At 43.2% G+C, this 12,876-nt stretch overlaps 1 protein-coding gene across 1 annotated transcript in view; it reads left to right on the top strand.

Moving 5' to 3' along the window:
- LOC126162621 (uncharacterized) overlaps positions 1 to 12,458 on the top strand; it is a 46,121-nt gene extending 33,663 nt beyond the window's left edge. Inside the window, exons 2-3 of the mRNA XM_049919245.1 lie at positions 5,370 to 5,509; positions 11,429 to 12,458. Coding sequence (XP_049775202.1) covers positions 5,397 to 5,509; positions 11,429 to 11,807 — 492 coding nt within the window. The 5' untranslated portion in view covers positions 5,370 to 5,396 and the 3' untranslated portion in view covers positions 11,808 to 12,458. The remainder of the gene's footprint in view (positions 1 to 5,369; positions 5,510 to 11,428) is intronic.
- Positions 12,459 to 12,876: the final 418 nt, after the last annotated feature.

Below are 12,876 nucleotides of genomic sequence, written 5' to 3'. Positions count from 1 at the left end.
TTACTCTTTATCTACAATGTGGAGGAATTACCAACAATGAATGACATTAACTCAAGCTGTAAAAGGAAATTTATTGAAATATTTGTTATAGTTCAAGAATTACAGTATTTTACCTAATAGATGTTTTTATAGTACAGGTTCTCATCCTGGTACCATTTTCTGGTCCATCATCAGTCTAATAGCATTCAAACTGTGGAAGGCTGCTGTCAACATTCATAGGAATACATTATGCTTCTCGTTTTGTAGTTTGGAGTATATCTGAGGAAATAGAAAAACCCTTATTATACCACATTACTATTCTGTCTAAACAATACCGCTAAAATTATATACAGAATGACAAACATAGATCATTTCTGCAATGTATTAGGCATAATACAAAGATACTATCCCATTCTTCACTTGAGAGAAATTTGGTGAACGTGGATAAAACCATTGTGAAGTTATATGACCCTAATGTTCTGATAATGTAGTTTCGAGAAAATGAGAAAAGAATGTTCACAGTGTTTTTGACTCGCGGTATGCCTCTTTCAGATTCCAGCAGCATAATCTTGCTGGCCAGCTGCTTCTTTATCCTCTATAGACTTCTTCCGGAGCCTTTTCCTTACTCTCGACTCCTTAGTGGTGGCTTCCATAGCCCTTTCAGCTTCAACTAGTCGCTGACGATCTATGGCAGTCAGAGCAGCTATCATATTATTTCCTGGGTGGTTGCCTAATTTTTCCATTGCTTTTGTCCTGCTGATAACATCATCATTGAAATAGATGACAGCATCCATCACACCCATTTTAAGTACTGTCCATGCAACAAACACTGTTTGTGGTACTCGTTGCCGCACGCAGCTGTTGAAAATCTCATTAGGGTTTTGTGTACGGCCATACTGACATTTGGTAAGCAATTTTGTATCTGCAAGGTCCCTGTATGTTGACTTTATTGTTTCTATAGTAGTGGTAGGCAAGAAATGTTTATGGAGATGTTCCTTGCCTGTCGCACGAGTGTGACTGGTTTGCAGACATTTGTTCAAAGAGCGTTTAAGAGCAAATCAACAACTGAAAAGTATATAAAAAATACATTTTTTGAAACGGAATAAAATTGTCTTTCAGATGGTGAGACATTACTACTGGTCAATGTCGGTTCGAACGTCTTGCTGCATCAGTAATCACTCCATTGTCCACGTACTGCTATCCGCGGAGTGCATCCTTCATTTGGCCAAACAGATGGGAGTCGGGCTGTAGGGTGCATGAAGAAGAACAATTAAATGAAGTTTTGTGAGCTCCTGTCGAGTGCGCAGACTTGTGCGAGGCCTTGCGTTGTCATGGAGAAAGAGAAGTTCGTTTGCATTTCTGAGACGACGAACACTCTGAAGTAGTTTCTTCAATTCCCTGAGGGTACGTGCGTCTGGTCGGCACACAGGAGGTTGGACAGGTTTGCGCGAACTTGTTGCGAAGATGACAGACGCCTCGCAAAACGACTCACCGTGTTTTTGTTCACTTTCAGCTCTTAGTAGACATTCTGAAAGAGCCTGTGAATATCTACGATGCTCTGGTTTTCTGCCAAAAGAAATTCAGTGACAATTCTCTGCTTGAACTGTACCTCCGATACAGACACCACTTTGAAGGCTACGTATAACGCCAAATTCCATCTTTTTTCAACCAGAGCTTGTAACGCCGGAAATGCATCCCCACATCGTCTGAGGATGTTCGTGTAACCTAAACAGACTCAGAAGCTGTCCGAGGAAAAACCGTGTTACATTACATGCTGATCGCCCCCCATACTTGATACTAAAACCTGTTTTGAAAATGGGACACGAAACAGTAGCATAATCAGCAAGTATTTGAACAGTATTTTGGAATCTTAAAACGTTTCGGCAACAAACTGGCTCTTACTAACATATTTTTTTTTGTATTCAACACAAGATAGCTGAGGTTCATTAGTTGGGATCAATGACTGAGGGAGCAGCACAACTTTTTTTGGACTTCAGGAGCTTTTACCACTTAAACTATTGAAAAACTTTGACTTAGAATCGTTCTTTAAATGGTTGCATTAACTGATCTGATAACCATAGGTTTTCTTTGGGAATGGATGCTTCCTTGTGTCAAGTAGAGCATATATGAAACATGGGGTCCCTGAATCTGTTACGTTCTGTATAGTTGCAATCAATTAATCTTCAAAGAACAAAAAAGCCATTTAAATGATTGCTGAAGTTCATAAGTACTTTCATTATTGTAATAATTGTATTACTGGCTCAATATTTAGCATGGGGACCAGAAGTTATTCTACCAGTCGACTGAGATCAGAACGAAACACATCTAACAACGCAACATATCAAAACGCTTTTACACACAAAAACATGAATAATACCACTTCAACTTAACCGTGAAGCGGGTATTCATTAAGCTGATCGTTAAACTGCAGTGGCCAATAACCGATACCAAGATCACTGATTTATTCAGTTCGTTTTAATACTGAATAGACATTTTAGTGAAAATGACTTTTAAGCCATGTAATTAGTCTTTACTCTGGACCTGCTCTTTTGCAACACTTTAACTATTCGCTTATGAATATTTATGTGGAGTATTTGAGAAACACAAATAACTGAACACTTAAGGAACTTACTACCCCACAAATGTTAGTGAGCACTAGTAAAGCGTTATTCTGCAGTTCAACAAAATAGAACACTCGGATACACTGCACCATTACGAAAAGGATTGTGTCTAAGTAAAATGACTAAGGATTAATTTAAAACTCCTGGCACCAAATTGAACTAAAAGTTATTATTATTTGAATATAATGCAAATAACTGGTCAATTCAAACAAATGCAATACTAATCTTTTGCCTGAAATGCAGGTGGAGGCGGTGGCGATGTCCTGTGGCTACGGTAAAGGTGGCAAACGTACTTATGGCTCTTGATGTAAAAAGTCTCTGAAAATTATGTTTTTGGCACAGGATTTTTGTATTTCAGAGTCAACCATTAAAGGTCAGGAAAACTAAGAAGTAATCTTCCTCATCCGAAGCATTACTAATAATTCTTGCTGCGCTCCTTGCCTTCTTCAAAACACGACATGTGAACAATTTGCAAGCTAGCCACTGACTGACTGTACCAGAAAGACTCCTTTCAACCCTACCGCCAAATCGATCTTCTCCGTTCCGGTCATGTGGGTTTCTTAGCAGAAGAACTTCTGTCCGGGCTTCACATAAGTACAAGCCTACGTTTCTTATACATCAACTAGTTCTAAAAATACTTCTTCAACATTTCAGCATTTTTACAGAACATAGTTTATAAAATTATACAGGGTGAAAACTATTTAAACCGACAAACTCTGGGAGGTTGTAGGGGACATCAACACAAATATTTTTCCGTGATATCATTTTTTCCTATTAGGGTTATTTAAACAGGTGGAGGCCGTATTACGCTCTTCAGTTGTTAGAGGGGGTATTACGCTCTTCAGTTGTAGGCAACTGCTGTCCACCAGTGTAGTAGTGCATTGTCTCTGTTTACTAATGGAGCGATACACCTGGAGTAAGTACACTGATATGGTTGGTGCGTACTGCGTAGCGCACCACAACGGACGAGCTGCACAGCGGGTTAATTAACAACAGTATCCTAATCGCCGTATCGCGCATCATACGAGCTTTGCTGCTGTGTACCAACGTCTGCGTGAGACCGGGTCCTTTAGCAGATTGCCTAGACAGGTACGCCGTCGAACGGCAAGAGCGCTGCAATTTGAGGAAGCTGTCTTGCAGCATGTAGAGCGGAATCCTTCAAGAAACACTCGTGCGATAGCACGTAACATGCGGACGAATCAGACGAATATGAGAACAGTCCTTCGAGAGCAATTGTTACGTCCATTTCACTTACAGCGTGTCCACTACCTGGAACCAGTTGGTTATCCACCCAGAGCACAGTTTTTGCAGAGGTACATGGAACAGTATGAAATACATCCTACATTTCCATCCTCTGTGTTGTTTACCGATGAAGCAACGTTCGGGCGCGATAGAGTCTGGTTCAAATGGCTCTGAGCACTATGGGACTTAACATCTGATGTCATCTGTCCCCTAGAACTTAGAACTACTTAAACCTAACCAACCTAAGGACATCACACACATCCATGCTTGAGGCAGGATTCGAACCTGCGACGGTAGCAGTCCCGCGGTTCCGAACTGCAGCGCCTAGAAACGCACGGCCACCGCGGCCGGCAATAGAGCCTTCAACATGTACATTTCGCATGTTTGAAGTGAGGATAACCCACATGCCACAGTTACTAGCGCTCATCAAGTGCGGTTCTTCGTTAATGTGTGGGTCGGTGTTGTTGGGGACTGTTTAATTGGGCCGTATCTGCTACCTAGGCCATTAAAAGGCAGGCACTATTACAATTTTCTCGCCAGAGCATTGCCAGAATTGCTGAAAGGCTTCCCGCTCCCTACAAGACAACGCATGTGGTTCCAACATGACGCGGCGCTGGCACATTTCAGTCGCCGTGTGCGTCGATTCCTGGACCGACGGTTCCCAGAAACGTGGATTGGCAGAGGTGGTCCTGTACCATGGCCTGCTCGATCCCCAGATATGTCCCCTCTGGACTTTTTTGTGTGGGGAGAGATGCGCAACCTTGTTTACGCAACTCTTGTTGCATCAGAAGAGGATCTGGTTGCCCGGATAGTAGCAGAAGCAGGAACAATTCAGGATACTCCTGGCGTTTTTGCCCGTCTTAGACAGAACATGATCCGACAGTGTAACCTTTGTTTACGTGTCAATGGAGGCATTTTTAAAAATCTACTGTAATAGAAATTGGGTTGTGTTAATGTGTTGTCTCTTGGTCATAAAAACATGGAAAAGTGTTTGTTGGTTTAATTAATTTGGCGCCAGAAAAATCTTCCTCTACCGGTTTAAATACTCCTCATACGAAAAAATGACATTAGAAAGAAATATTTGTTTTGATGTCTCCTACAACCTCCCAGAGTTTGTCGGTTCAAATATTTTTCACCCTGTATGCATACATTAATTACAGTGATATAAACTGACAGGAAATATGATCAAACATTTACGTAGAGACTGAATCAAAAAACATGGTGACACAGGTGTCACATTAAGCGTAGGCGGACAAAGAAGCGGATATAGTCGATATCAAATATAAATGTTATAGTCTCCCAGCCGCCCTTGAATCATGCAGTTAACTGGTATGCAAATATGCACACTCATTAACTGGTTAAGTTTTGAATTAATTTTTAGTTTAAACTGCTTTATTTTATTTGGTCTCATTAATTCTGTAGTTTTACCGTCATCAATCACACTCTGAGAAGGTTGTGCTGCAAGCGTGTGCATTTAAGCATTACCTGTTAGCGGCTGACAGATACTGATGGCACTTTGTTGCACAGACGAGTTTCAGAGAAGCGGACTCCGAGATGAGGACTCGCGCGGCAGCAGCGTGGCTGGCGGCAGCAGCCGCCCTCGCCCTCCAGCAAGTCGCCTGGGGTCACGTGCTCAGCAGACAGGACACCAGCCTCAGTTCGCAAAGGTAAGAGTCTCCCAGGGGGCGACGTGAAGTCACGCAGGAGGCCTGACGCCAGGACGGAAACTTGAGGAGACTTACCCCACTGCCGAACAGGACACTAGAATAACTGGTCAAACTGCTGTTCAATCACTCTTATTTACTGTCGCGTTTCGGTCACAGCCCATCATCAGAACATCAAAAATGAAAGTGTTCATACACAGTTGTTGTTGTTCTGGTCTTCAGTCCTGAGACTGGTTTGATTCAGCTCTCCATGCTACTCTATCCTGTGCAAGCTTCTTCATCTCCCAGTAACTACTGCAACCTACATTCTTCTGAATCTACTTAATGTATTCATCTCTTGGTCTCCCTCTACGATTTTTACCCTCCACGCTGCCCTCCAGTACCAAATTGGTGATCCCTTGATGCCTCATAACATGTCCTACCAACCGATCCCTTCTTCTAGTCGGGTTGTGCCACAAACTTCTCTTCTCCACAATCCTATTCAATACCTCCTCATTAGTTATGTGATCTACCCATCTAATCTTCAGCATTCTTCTGTAGCACCACATTTCGAAAGCTTCTATTCTCTTCTTATCCAAACTATTTATCGTCCATGTTTCACTTCCATACATGGCTAGACTCCATACAAATACTTTCAGAAACGACTTCCTCACTCTTAAATTTCTCTTCTTCAGAAACGCTTTCCTTGCCATTGCCAGTCTACATTTTATATCCTCTCTACTTCGACCATCATCAGATATTTTGCTCCACAAATAGAAAAACTCCTTTACTACTTTAAGTGTCTCATTTCCTAATCTAATTCCCTCAGCATCACCCGACTTAATTCGACTACATTCCATTATCCTCGTTTTGCTTTTGTTGATGTTCATCGTATACCCTCCTTTCAAGACACTATCCATTCCGATCAACTCCTCTTCCAAGTCTTTTGCTGTCTCTGACAGAATTACAATGTCATCGGCGAATCTCAAAGTTTTTATTTCTTCTCCATGGATTTTAATACCTACTCCAAATTTTTCTTTTGTTTCCTTCATTGCTTGCTCATACACAGTATGGAATTATGTGTGTCTGCTGCCAAGACCAGTTGAATTCTGATGCTGACGGCAGATGCACTGATCAGCTGGAACATTATGACCACCTACATAATAGCCGGCGTGTCTACGTTTGGCGATGACAATAGCGGTGATGTGTCGTGGCATGGAAGCAGTGACGCCTTGGTAGGTCTGGTAGGCCGCTGGATGGAGCTGGTACAACATATGCACACACAAGTTACCTAATTCGCGTAAATTCCGGGGAGGACAGATGAGCTCTGACGCCACGTTCAGTCGCATCCTAGACGTATTCGATCAGGTTCGAATCTGGTGAGTTGGGGGACCAGCATATTAACTGAAACTCGCAACTGTGTTCTTCGAATCATACCATCACACTCCTGGCCTTGTGACATGGCACACAATCTTGTTGAAAAATGCCACTGCCGCCAGGAAAGACGATCGTCATGAAGGGTGTAAGTGGTCTACAACCGGTGTACGATACTCTTTGGTCGTCATGATGCTTTGCACGAGCTCCACTGGACCCATGAACGCTCGCGTGAATGTTCCCAGGATCATAATGGAACCGCTGCCAGCTTGTCTGTGTTCCGCAGTACAGGTGTCAAGGAGGTGCTCCGATGGAAGACAACGGATTCGCGCCCTCCAACTGGGATGATGAAGAAGGCATCGGGGTTCGTCAGAGTATGAAACCCTCTGACACTGCGCCAACATCCAGTGTCGATGGTGACTAGCCCATTTCAGTTGTAGTTGGCGATGTCGTGGTGTTAACATTGGCTTATGCGTGGGTCGTCGGCTATGCAGGCTGGAGGTCCAACGTTAGGAGTGTTTGGTGCGTTGTGTGTTCAGACACACTTGCACTCTCCCCAGCATTAAGGCCTGATGTTAGTTCCTCGTCAGTTCGCCGCCTGTCCTGTTTTACCAATCTACCCAGCCTTCGAAGTCCGACATCTGTAATAATGGGTGGCTGCCCAGTCCCACGACGTCTGGACGTGGACTTTGGTTTTATCACGTGTTTGAATAGTCACCGCAGCACTCCTCGAACACCCGACAAGCGTGCAGTTTACGAAATGTTCCTGCCAAGCCTCTGCGCCATCACAATATGCCCTCGCTCAAACTCAGATAGATGGCGCGCCTTCCCCATTCCACACAGCAGTCATTCCTCGCCAGACGACGCTGCTGTCACCTGGACGACTTTATATCGAATGCAGGTGGGCGGTTAGAATGTTCTGTCTGATCAGTGTACAAGTGACTTCATACTCTGTAGGAAGACTATGGCATTTTGATGATGGCCTTTGCCTGAAATGCGTCAGTAAAGAAGAATCTTTGAACCGGTTATTCTAGCTACCTATCCAGCAGTGACGTAAGTTTCCTCAGAGCAAGAGTATGACTGTGGTACACACTGCCAAGGACGAGACGTAACTGCCTATAGTACAGATTTCGTACTACAACAAAAGCTCTGTAAGCTTTTAGTACCGAAAACGAAACGTTGTAAAGCCTAGAATACGTTCCATATATATGTCTTGAAATTACTGAATAACGCAGATCTGAGATAGGGGTTGAATTTTGACATGGGTCCCAACTGAAGCACGTAATAATGGCCACATACCAAAATCAGCTGACACTATATGACAAATGTTGTTGAATAAATAAGCATTGACTAAAAAATTCAAAACAAAAGGTCGTACAATTGTTTTAACTCTCAGAATATTTAAATACATCGACTGAACTATCCGGTAACAAAGAATACTAGCAAACATAACATAAGATGTCAGACTCGCTTGGCAAACTGTCACTCTAGCGTTTGGAACGCGCATAAACAAAGAGCAGCGCTCATGTTTTAAATTGCCTTATTTCGAGTACTACGACGAGTTCATAGGTAATCGCTCTTTATCACATGGCATGAGTTTCATTGCAATCTAATCTTGTGTAAAACACTACATAAAAGTGTGCTATATGACCATGAGCGATTACGTAGAAATTTCTTCCAGTGCTCGATCTCCCATCTAGATGCACTGTTATAACTTCATCATCCCTGTTTTATGTAACATGCCAGCAAGAAAAAGTCTATTCAGATGTCGATGATCGTGTTCTTTGACTAGACGAAATAAGTCATGCATCCTCCATAGTGAAGATGATGGCTTGAAGGAGATACTGCCGGGATACTCTCGACACAGTAAACCTAGAGAGGATGGAAGTCCGAACAACTTTCGAAGTTCCCTAACGCCTGTATTTTTCCTAAAGAAATATTAAGCGTTCAAGCTTCGATGAATTCATTTCATTGGTATAATCACGTTAGAAGACGCTGAGCAACACAGAAAAACATATGGATGAAACAACCGCTATGACAGGTATATTTGTACAGCCATCATGCGATGCCAGCACCACTTTTCTGTCTGTATACTTTTCTCTTCTGAGCAGCAGTTTACTGTTTTCAGAGCCGAAAGCTGAAGAGTGTAGGTGGCACGATGCCGCTTGTAATGGAGGTGAGTAATTTTTTAGGTACACCACGCAGTCACTGGTCTACATACCTCGTGCAATGTTGCCCGACATGCATTATCTGTGAAATAGTTGACCGATCTACGGATCTACGCGCGAACACTGTAACATCTAAAAAGATTCCTTATTACTTGTCTTTGTAAACTCTAAACAGAAAAAGGAAGAAAATATTTGCTTTCCTATACAGGATGATTCACCTAACGTTACCGCTGGATATATTTCGTAAACCACATCAAATACTGACGAATCGATTCCACAGACCGAACGTAAGGAGAGGGGCTAGTGTAATTGGTTAATACAAACCATAAAAAAATGCACGGGAGTATGTTTTTTAACACAAACCTACGTTTTTTTAAATGGAACCCCGTTAGTTTTGTTAGCTTATCTGAACATCTAAACAAATACGTAATCAGTGCCGTTTGTTGCATTGTAAAATGTTAATTACATCCGGAGATATTGTAACCTAAAGTTGACGCTTGAGTACCACTCCTCCGCTGTTCGATCGTGTGCATCGGAGAGCACCGAATTACGTAGGGATCCAAAGGGAACGGTGATGGACCTTAGGTAAAGAAGAGACTGGAAGAGCAGATTACGTCCACATGCTAACACCTTTTTATTGGTCTTTTTCACTGACGCACATGTACATTACCATGAGGGGTGAGGTACACGTTCGACGGGCGTTTCATAGGACGTGGAGGACGCATAAATTGGCCAGCCCGTTCTCCTGATTTTACACCTATGTGTTTCTTTCTGTGGGGTACGTTAAAGGAGAATGTGTACCGTGATGTGCCTACAACCCCAGTGGATATGAAACAACGTATTGTGGCAGCCTGCGGCGACATTACACCAGATGTACTGCGGCGTGTACGACATTCATTACGCCAGAGATTGCAATTGTGTTCAGCAAATGATGGCCACCACATTGAACATCTATTGGCCTGACATGTCGGGACACACTCTATTCCACTCCGTAATTGAAAACGGAAACCACGAGCGTACGTGACCAATAAAAAATGTTATAATTCGGTGCTCTCCGATACACACGATATATATACCTTTCTCTTCTGAGCAGCAGTTTACTGTTTTCAGGGCCGAAACGTTAAAGATTATCTGAAGAGTGTAGGTCGCACGATGCCGCTTGTAATGGAGTTCATATATATAATGTGTGTGTGTGTCCGGAAAGTAAGTACCGTTCTGGAAAAACACTGGTAAGTCTCTCAAACCGAAATTTATTTTGACAAGTGAGGGAATTTCTTAAACAATTTTTTTTATTAAGTTGCCACAATTGTTCAGACAATTGTCATAGCAGGAAACTAACTTTTCTATCGCCATGTTCTGCTTCGTCATCGCTGTCAAAGAGCCTTTCTCTAAAATCACGGTTCAAGTTTAAGAACAAGTGGTAGTCATAAGGTGCTAAATCGGGGCTGTACGACGGGTGATCGAACTGCTCCCAACCGAATTGCTGAATAACTTTTTGAGTGACTCCAGCAAAATGGGGACGTGCATTATCATGCAGCAGCGCAATGTCTTGACTGAGCATTCCACGTCTTCCTGGGGACTGGGAGTTTGTGTTATCCTCATCATTTCATCATCATCATCATTCGTGATAGAGGCAAGATTGGACTATGAAAAAAAATTGGATTATGTAAAATTTGGGGCTTTGTACAGGCGCTAATGACCGCGCAGTTCCCCCCCCCCCCTCCACCCCCCTCCCCCACACACACAAGCTAAACATCATCATCATTCCACATCATTTGTTTTGAAATGCTCACCGAAGTTTTCGCAGTGTTTCACATATTGGGGGCATCTTTGTACGTACAGGGCATAGAAAAGTTGGTTTCACACAATGATAGATGTTGAACAACGGTTGCAACTATGTAGAGAAATAGTTTAAAATTGGTTTAAGAAATGCTCTTTCTTGTAAAAATACTTTTGGTTCAAAATGGTTCAAATGCCTCTGAGCACTATGGGACTTAACATCTGAGGTCATCAGTCCCCTAGAACTTAGAACTACTTAAACCTAACTAACCAAAGGACATCACACACATCCACGCCCAAGGCAGGATTCGAACCTGCGACCGTAGTGGTCGTGCGATTCCAGATTGAAGCGCCTAGAACCGCTCGGCCACACCAGCCGGCAAATATTTTTGGTTTCAAATAAATGTTTTTATGAGTTTTGTTTCCAAAACGGTACTTACTTTCTGGACATACCTCGTGCTAATTATGTAGTACTACCAAGCAGCAACCGAAGAATCAGTTAACAAAGAAGTGTACAATTCTCCAAATTTTCAAACTTCTTTTTCAAAATCCGTGATTATTTGTTGATATTAATGTTATCACGCACTAATAGCTGAGACCGCGGTGTTATTTGTGTGTGCAGCAGAGAGACACGAGCCGCGCGGGGCGACCACATGGAGGAGGACCACATGGACGAGCACCCGGGCCACGCCAAGTCGGACTCGGCGCTCAGCTACTACGAGTTCCTCATCAACGAGGGATCTTACAAGTTCTGGGCGTGGTTCCAGCTGGCGACGGCGGCGCTGCTCATCTACTCGGTGTTCGCGGCCATCTACTACTCCAAGTACACGTACTACACCATCGCCTCCGACTACGACTACGACTACTTCTTCAAGCGGTCCGGCGAGCCGGCGTCGGCGGCGCGGTCGGCCCCCACGACACAGAGCTCCACCTTCCTGGGACTCTCCGCCCAGACCTACCAGAGGATCCTCGACGCCATCACCAGCAAGAATTACTCATGACCACTTCCCCGCCAATACCGTGCTCACTACATGTCATGAGTAAACCCTTGCGGCCACTCCTTAGGAGTGATAAACAGTGACCTGATCGACTAGACTCGGACACTTGTATCGTTCACAGGATGCCCTCCCGTACTAACAGAGTAAAGGGCGTTCACGAGCGCAAGAGATGGACTGTTAATCTAACTGTGTTCCAGACGTGCTCCTTATGTGTGATTTGGCGCATGTCCGTATTAAGACAGTAAACCGAAAATGTTGTTCTATCAAAGAGACGAAACTGTTCCACGACTGTTGTTGAGAAAGCAATAACAAGATGTAGAAGGTTTTTCGTCTCTCTATAGAAGCATTGCATGAAAGTCGTGTGATTAACAACACGAAATCAATCACACCACTCACACATCAATCTCTGCGACGTGCATTTCTTTTCCTAGGTCAAATGATACTTCTTTATTTATTTGTTTATTTATTTATCTTTGGTGGAGTGGGCCATTTCTCGGAATATATTTTTCTTTCTGACTGAATTGGATTCCATTGCAAAAAATACTGCGGAATCATGTAGCGTACAATTTGGAAGAACGTTTCTATGCGGCTGAGAGTAACTCTGCCTGAATCAAAATTAACTAGTCCATTAGAACTTTGTTTTAATTTATATGAGTCAATGTCCGCAGCTCATGGTCGTGCGGTAGCGTTCTCGCTTCCCACGCCCGGGTACCCGGGATCGATTCCCGGCGGGGTCAGGGATTTTCTCTGCCTCGTGATGACTGGGTGTTGTGTGCTGTCCGTAGGTTAGTTAGGTTTAAGTAGTTCTAAGTTCTAGGGGACTGATGACCATAGATGTTAAGTCCCATAGAGCTCAGAGCCATTTGAACCATTTTTTGAGTCAATCGCGATTGGTAATCTGTTCAGTTTGTTACGGACATGAAACGAGAATCTAAAAAAGTATCCCATATGTAAGGCAATAACCACTTCATACCATTCAATAAAACACAACCTAATATTACACTAAAAATTGTACTTAAACTTTTCAGATGGTTGGGCATTAGAGGAGAAACGTATTTTCAGCCTTATGCCA

This window comes from Schistocerca cancellata, chromosome 1, assembly GCF_023864275.1.
Source record: "Schistocerca cancellata isolate TAMUIC-IGC-003103 chromosome 1, iqSchCanc2.1, whole genome shotgun sequence".
Classification (NCBI taxonomy): Eukaryota; Metazoa; Arthropoda; class Insecta; order Orthoptera; family Acrididae; genus Schistocerca; species Schistocerca cancellata.
This window is presented reverse-complemented; position numbering and strand designations above follow the sequence as displayed.